Source organism: Bison bison, unplaced genomic scaffold (genome assembly GCF_000754665.1).
Source record: "Bison bison bison isolate TAMUID 2011002044 unplaced genomic scaffold, Bison_UMD1.0 scf7180017864333, whole genome shotgun sequence".
In the NCBI taxonomy this organism is placed as follows: Eukaryota; Metazoa; Chordata; class Mammalia; order Artiodactyla; family Bovidae; genus Bison; species Bison bison.
This window is the reverse complement of record NW_011494905.1, coordinates 29,964-37,746: the sequence shown is the minus strand read 5'-3', so window position 1 is coordinate 37,746 and position 7,783 is coordinate 29,964. Positions and strand designations below refer to the sequence as shown.

Here is a 7,783-nt window from a genome sequence, read left to right as displayed (position 1 = left end):
CCCGCCCCACAACATACACACGTTTCTGCATCTAATGAGTCCTCATTCCCACTCCACCCCCTTTTTCCTTTGACATTTATTTCCAGAAGCTGTTTTCCTAACCCTCTCCCTGGTTCTGGTTATTTATCCTCTGAACCTTTCGAGTGTGCAGGCAGTCTCAGGGTGGGAATCCCAGCCTCGGGCCTCACTTACTGGCTCAGCGACTTTGGGCAAGTTACTTAACCTCTCCCCTTCCTCCTCTGTAAAAAAGAGATAAAAATACTTCCTTCCCTGGCTCAGTTGTTGTGAGATTAAATAAGATCCATGTATAAATGGAGCATTTTAGCCCAGTGCCAGCAATATGGGAATTGTTCAGTAAAGAGTAGCCTTACTTCTCCACTGACACTTGCTGAAAAGGACTGCCCTCTGCATCTGAACACCAGTGGGGTCCCATCCTCTTTGTCCTGGGCCCTGTGACCCTGGGGGCTGATCAACGCCCTCTACCCCCAGCTCCTTCTAGACAATGAGTGTGAAAGGGCTCAGTCTATGAAATTGAGAAGCGAGTGTCTGCCCACTCGCCGTTCTGCCATCCAGAAGCGAGTGTCTGCCCAGACAGCCCCTGGAATGGGAATGGCTGGGCCTTAGAAGGAAGGAGCTCTGGGGGAGTTTGCTCTATACTGTTATCACCCCACTTCCAAGAAGTTAGGTGCAACAAGGCTGAAACAGAAAAAAGAAGTTGAGCCTGGGGAAGCCTGGATTTGGCCTCCCAATGACTCCTGGGAATTCTGAAGGGCCAGGGCTGAGGGGCCATGAATTTGGGGTGGAATGAGGAGGGGCAAGAGAATCATCTTATTGCCTTTATTCCGCTGACGGCCCAACTGGCCCCACGGCAGGGCACAGGGCCAAGCCTTTACACACTCACCCATGCTCTCTGACATACGCTCACACACACACTCTCACACACACACACACACACACATCCGACCTCTGGCTCTGAGAGTCAGTCTCTGGGGGGCAAGGGGCTGCTCCTCAGCTGGCCCCTGCTTGCCCTTTTATGACAGCACCAAGGGCGGGGGTGGGGCAGGGCCCTCAGCCCCCAGAACAAGTCCCTGTGCAAACTGGAGGTGCCAGCTGGCTTCTGGGGGGGGGGGCTTACGTTTCCCCATTCCCAGGGTTCCCTCCTCCAGTTCCTGAGGGAGGGACTGCTCTCTGCCTACCTGGGGGGCCAGACCCCTGCCAGGGCTGGGCCCTGGAACCCAGGCTTATTCCCCACCTGACCATGCCAGGACCTCCAGCACTGACGAACAGCCAAGTCTGAGGTGGTGGGGATCCCCCCACCGGCGAGCAGGAAGGCCTGGGCCCCGAGGGGCTGGGGAGGGGTCGTCACCCCCTCTCCTAATCCATCTTCAATATGAAGAGGTTTGGGGCACACTTCCTGGGGAGGGAGCACAGGCCTGGAGGAGAAGTCCCAGCTTGGGCCCTTCCCAGTCTTCCATCTTCTGGGCCACAGCCTAAGGCTGAGCAACCAAAAGTCCAAAAGTCCAGTCGGCTGGTCGGAGTTCCTGCACGGTCCTTGGTGAGCACACACCCAGTGGGAGTCGGGTGTCAGACCTGCACAGGCAGCGTCTGGTTCATCTGCAGCCGCATGTCCTGGATACTGCTGAGGATCTTCTTCTGGTGGCCCGCCAAGGTGACCCCAATCCGGAGCAGGTCTCTGCAGAGGGGCCAAGGGCAGCGTCAGTGCCTCCCCTCCTGCCCACCACTCGGGCCCAGCTCAGAATCCCCAGCCCCAGCCCTCCAAATGTGAGGCACACTCACTCTGCAGTCATCTGGGCCACCAGGTCAAAGGATGCAAACCCCGCGCTGACAAAGCTGTCCTTGTACCGCCCCATCTTGATGGCATCTAGCCAGTCACCAACTGTCGTGAAGGTGGTGTAGTCGGGGACCGTGCGGTCCAGGAGGGGTTGTGACATGCTGTGGGAAGAAGAGGGGAACTGATGAGTCCTGATGTCGGGGGAAGCAGGGTAGGGCTGCTGGCTCGGGAGCAGAGGCTGAGGTACTGACCCAGACTGGGCACTGGCGATGACCTTAAGGCTGGCAGCATTACGAATGAGTTTGTCCAGGGTGTTGACGATCTGGGAGAATTTGGGCCTGAGGTTCCGGTCCCGCACCCAGCAGTCCAGCATAAGCTGGTGCAGTGCTGTGGGGCAGTCCATGGGTGGGGGCAGCCGGTAATCCTGCTCCACGGCATTGATGACCTGAGCCAAGAGCCAGGAACCCTGGAGTGAGCCACCACTTGGCTCCCCAGCAGCTCCCACCCACCCAAGCACTCTGGCAGGTCCAACTCACATCCTGGTTGCTCATGTCCCAGTAGGGTCGCTCGCCGTAGCTCATGACCTCCCACATGACAATGCCATAGCTCCAGACGTCACTAGCAGAGGTGAACTTCCGATAGGCTATGGCCTCTGGGGCGGTCCAGCGGATGGGGATCTTCCCGCCCTGGTGAGGGGGGCACACGCCCTTCACCCTATGTCTCGGGGCTGGTCCCCAGCCCTGAGCCCCTGCCTGGTTGGCCCCGCCCCCAGTCTCCCTCCCAGCTGGTTCCTGTACCAGGGAGCTGGTGTAGGTGGGATCAGAGGGGTCATCCTCCAAGAAGCGGGAGAGGCCGAAGTCTGAGACTTTGCAGACCAGGTTGCTGTTGACGAGGATGTTGCGGGCAGCCAGGTCTCGATGCACGTAGTTCATCTCAGACAGGTACTTCATGCCAGCAGCAATGCCTCGCAACATGCCCACCAGCTGGATGACCGTGAACTGTCCATCGTTGAGCTGGAGACAGTGAGGAGGCTCAGGAGGCAGCCCATCCCCTGCTGCCCGGCCCTGGCTCCGTCCAGGACCTGCCTGCCTGCCCACCTTCCCAGGTCCTTCAAGACCACGCCTCATCTACCCCCTCTGACCATATCTACCGTGCACTGAGAGTAAGAAGCTGCCCTCCTGTGTGGCCAGCATCTGTATATATCACCCGATGAACCCCTGTGAGGACCCAAAGAGCTCTTCCACTTCTATTTTACAACCAAGGCAGCTGAGACTCAGAGAGGTTAAGTAAAGCCTGAAGTCATATAGGCAGCAGGGGGCAGTCAGGGTGAGAACTCTGGTCTTCCTGGCTCTGAAGGTCCAGCTCTCTCCCTGCACTGTGCCACCTCAGCAAATATTTGGGCTTGTATAGGGTCTAACTTGTGGGACCAGGTGGTTTACCTAACCTAGCTGTCTTAGGGAGTGGAAGGGGGTTCTTACCCGAAGGAAGGAGTCCAGGGCGCAGTTCTCCATGAACTCCGTGAGGATCATGACTGGCCGACTTTTGGTGACCACGCCCTCCAGCCGGATTATGTTGGGGTGGTCAAACTGACCCATGATGGAGGCCTCGCTGAGGAAGTCCCGCCGCTGCCTCTCCGTGTAACCCACCTTCAGGGTCTTGATGGCCACAAACACCTCCCGGCGGCCAGGCTGTTTCAGCCGACCCCGGCACACTTCTCCAAACTCCCCTGCACAGCACAGGGCACAGGTACTAAGCTATTTCTGTACCTAACTGGCCTCCAGCCTCCCCCAGGGGTAACCCTCAGCCTCTCCTCCCCACTGTGTGCCCCAACAGACTCACCAGCTCCAATCACCTCCTCAATCTTGACGCAGGACACATCAATCTCCTTAGCAAATTCCCGCACGGCCTCATTAGGGTCTTCATAGGTAAAGGGGTCGATATAAACCTTCATTCCAGGAGCAACTAGAGGAAGAAAAGGTGGGCATGAGAGGGAGCCAGATCCTTGGGCTGAGGACAGTGAGGGAACTCTGCCACCCGGATCCTGCCCTAGTCTTCCTCCCTATCCCCCACCCCCATAGGAGCACATTCCCAACCTCCCTGCTAAGCCTGCTCTGTATTCCTTTCTGAAGAAGCTAGACCTCCCCCGTTCCCACCCCACCACTGTCCCCTTGATGAGAACTAGCAACCATAAAGGCTAGACACCTAGTATTCTTCTCCTTCCTCCCTCATCTCTCATCAAGTCAAAGCCTGTTTCAGACCCATCCCTCCCCTCATTCCCTCAGCCCCTGACCTTGCCAGGCCATCAACACCCAGACTACTGCAACAGCTGCCCAGCTGGGCTCTCTGCCTCTGGACTTTTCTCACCTATCTAGCCTGCATACCTGTCTTCCTACAACAATGCTTTCATTGTATTGCTCCTCAGCTTGAGAGCCTTTCAGATTACCTATGGTGCAGTCAAGTCCAAACTCCTCTGCCTGCCTTTCACGACCCTCCAAGGACTGGCCGCAACTACCCGGCCTGGCTTCCCAGCAGCTGTCAAACCAGTCTTCTCACTGCCCCCACAGTTGGGCACTCTCTCCACCCCACCCACTACCTTCCAAAGGCTCCTCTAGCCCAGAATGCTCCCCCTTCCACCTCTCTGCTGCTGCTACTGCTGCTAAGTCACTTCAGTCGTGTCCGCCTCTGTGCGACCCCATAGATGGCAGCCCACCAGGCTCCCACATCCCTGGGATTCTCCAGGCAAGAACACTGGAGTGGGCTGCCATTTCCTTCTCCAATGCATGAAAGTGAAAAGTGAAAGTGAAGTCGCTCAGTCGTGTCCGACTCTTAGCGACCCCATCAACTGCAGTCTACCAGGGTCCTCCATCCATGGGATTTTCCAGGCAATAGTACTGGAGTGGGGTGCCACTGCCTTTTCCTTCCACCTCTCTAAACCCCGCTAAATCTCACCTGGCTCAGCTCAGCCCAAGGCTACCTCCTCCAGGAAGCCTTCCTCTCTTCTGAACGCTCACTGCCCTCTGTAGCAGGAACCCCCGACTTAACTCTGAATTGTTCTCTCATTGTTTCCTGTGTGTACATATGTTGTCTTTCTCACAAGACTAACTACCCCTGAGGACAGGAGTCACATCTCACTCATCTCTGGGGCTAGCAAGAGTGAAGTAAGGGCTCAGGAAATGGCACTTAATTGGAATCAGGATGGGGCAGCCAGGGGAGGAGTTAAGGGAATGAAGTCCCAGCCAGGGAAGAGGGTATCCCCAAGCCCTGCAGGGACCAAGGGAGCTTTGGGAGGTGGGAATGAATAGACAGACTCACTGTATTGCTGCAGCTTCTCCGTATACTCTGAATCAGAGCTGTGCCGCTGCTTCCTAGGGGGAAGGGGAGAGGGGAGGCCTGAGACAAGTCCAAGCTCCCTCCGTTCAGGGAACCCTTGGGCTCATAGGAGGGGCAGAGTGCACAGGGGACAGCCCAGTGCCTGGTCCCATCGTCAGTGGTTACAGCTGCCTCTGGGTCTGTGGGCAAGGGTCTCAGTGGACTTGATCCCGGAGGGAATTTGGAGACAGGGAGGGGATAGAATGAAGACATGGGTGTGGATTGGAAAGGGCCTCTCCAGCAATGACACCCTGGGCCTAGGAAGGCTGTGGTTCCAGGTCTGATGTGGGTGATGGTCACCTATGTGCTGAGAGGGCTCAAGGGCACTAAAGGAATGCTCCAGTGGGCCCCTGAGCCCATCAGTACCTGAGGCAGACGACAGCAATGACCACCACAGCCACTACGAAGACCAGCCCAGCCGTGGCTGAGCCCACGATGAGGGGGAGTTGCTCCTGGAGCTGCTGGGCACCGGAGCCTAGAGACGATGGGGAGGCACAGGTGAGTGGAGGGGTGGCAAGCATGGGCGGGGCGGGGACAGGTGTGGGGGGACATGTACCTCTCTCGCTTGTGGTCTCAAACTCAGCTGGGTGGCTGTATTGCCCATAGCCAGCTACCGTGCGGGCTCGGACCTGGACCACATAGCGGGCATCGGGCCGCAGCCCGTCCAGCTGCACGGAGTTCTTCTGGCTGGTCACGGTGGAGGCGATGCCCTCACTCTGCAACACCAGGAGGACACTGAGTCTCAGTGGGTCCTGACGTCCCTTGGCCCCTGCCCACCCTCCTCAGTACCCAAAGCTTCCCTCCCAGGGGCCCCCAACACTATCTGGGGTGATCTTCTTGCCCCAGGGCTTCTTCCTGCCCTGTGAGACTCTGACCTTCTCAAAGTACTTCATCTCGTAGTCCAGGATGACTCCATTGGGCCGCTCTGGGGGTGCCCAGGACAGGGTCAGGCTGCTCCCGGAGCTGCTGTGCAGGCGTAGTGTCGGCACTTCGGAAGGGGCTAGGGAAGGGGTGGGGCTCAGCACAGGCTTCTCGGCCTCTGGCATCCTCCCCAAGGACCCAGGTCCCAGGGGCCCCCCGGTGGTCCATGGGCAGGCCCCAGGCAACTCCGCTCTGGGTAGGGGAAGATGAACCAGGCCCTACCCTCCCATGTGCCCTCCTCACCAGCCTGGTTGGTGGTGATATTCACAGCTGCGTAGCGGGGGGGCAGAGGGCTCTTGCCCGAGACACCATTGACCGCCTGCACCTCGAAGGTGTAGCGCGTGTGGGCCAGCAGGTGGCTGACGTGCACCCGTCGCTCGGTCAGGCCCAGCTGCCGAGGCACAAACTCCACGTTGTCATCACAGCGTGAGCAGGTCATGGTCCCGGGGCCCCCGTGGCACTTCTTGCAGATGACATTGTAGAGGAGGTCGTCCCGGCCACCCAGGTCCCGGGGCTCACTCCACTCAAGGATCAGTGAGGTCTCATTCACATTAGAGATCACACCCCGGGGCGGAGATGGCACCGCTGTGGGGAAGATGAGGGGGAGAGCAATGAGCTGGGGTCCGGGGACCACCCTCCGCCCGGAGCGCCTGTGTTCTCCAAGCTGCTTCCTACCTCTGCTTTTGTCTTTGCTTTCATATGCAGAATACCCTTCCTATGCCTCTTTACACTTCTATTTGGGCACACTCCTATTTGGCCTTTAAGGCTCAACTTGAGAGGTCACCTCCTTTTGGAAACCTTCCTTGATTCCTCCTCTTCCCATCCTCTGTACTCCCGTAACCATTCCTGGGCATTCCTCCAGCCTTGCATTTAGCACATTATACGGTTGTTATCTATTTCCACATCTGTTTCTCCCACCAGGTTGCAAGTTCCTAGGACAGTTGACTGCATCATTCCTGGTGCCTGGCAATGCCTGGCACCAAAGGCCAGAGTAGAGAAAAAGCAGAATACCAGGCTGCCCCAGGGATGTGAGGCCCCCTCTCTGGTTAGAGCTGAACCAAAAGAATAGCAGTCCTAGACAGAAGCAGCAGCAGTAAACTGGAGGGTCCTAGACAGTTCCTGATACCCAGCTAGGCTTATTAAGTATTAGTGGAGGGCTAAGCCTTTCAGTTCACCTGGATTCTGGCTCAGGGGCTGGTCACTTCCTACCTGCGCTGTGGTTGAGTACAACATCTAACCCCCACCCTGAGCCTCAGTGTCCCCATCTGCAAAGTGGAGACATTCATAGAGACTGTTTAGGCATCCCCAGCCTGGCCTGCAGAGGGAAGGCCTGGAGTAGAGAACATGAAGACACGCCACCACTCACTGGTACAGGCACTGTCTGCGGAGTCGGAGTCTGCGCGGTAGAAGTTGTTATGGCAGGTGCAGATGCCAGCGGCTGGTGAAGTGGTGCGGCTATTGGGTGGACAGGGCAGGCAGGGCCCTTCTCCCTGCTTTGCCTTGTAGCTCCCGGGGGGACAGGCTGTGGGGGAGAAGAGGATGGAAGTCTCAGCTCCCTTCCCTGCAGACACAACCCTCCACACCTCCATGGGAATCTGGCCCTTCCCCAGCACAGGTCTTGGCCCCTCCACCTCCCAGACTGTGCGGGCCATGCTAGTATTGCCTAACTCTGGCTGCAGCTACAAAAGGCCCTTCTGCCTC

At 57.7% G+C, this 7,783-nt stretch overlaps 1 protein-coding gene across 1 annotated transcript in view; it reads right to left on the bottom strand.

Annotated features, from left to right (window-relative positions):
• Positions 1–823: 823 nt before the first annotated feature.
• EPHB3 (EPH receptor B3) overlaps positions 824–7,783 on the bottom strand; it is a 20,485-nt gene continuing 13,525 nt past the window's right edge. Inside the window, exons 4-16 of the mRNA XM_010853858.1 lie at positions 7,449–7,604; positions 6,326–6,667; positions 6,037–6,161; positions 5,718–5,877; positions 5,528–5,636; positions 5,105–5,157; positions 3,632–3,754; positions 3,271–3,518; positions 2,590–2,805; positions 2,329–2,478; positions 2,044–2,237; positions 1,798–1,953; positions 824–1,693 (exon numbers count right to left, since the gene is read on the bottom strand). Of these exons, the coding sequence (XP_010852160.1) occupies positions 1,585–1,693; positions 1,798–1,953; positions 2,044–2,237; positions 2,329–2,478; positions 2,590–2,805; positions 3,271–3,518; positions 3,632–3,754; positions 5,105–5,157; positions 5,528–5,636; positions 5,718–5,877; positions 6,037–6,161; positions 6,326–6,667; positions 7,449–7,604 (2,141 nt within the window). The 3' untranslated portion in view covers positions 824–1,584. The remainder of the gene's footprint in view (positions 1,694–1,797; positions 1,954–2,043; positions 2,238–2,328; positions 2,479–2,589; positions 2,806–3,270; positions 3,519–3,631; positions 3,755–5,104; positions 5,158–5,527; positions 5,637–5,717; positions 5,878–6,036; positions 6,162–6,325; positions 6,668–7,448; positions 7,605–7,783) is intronic.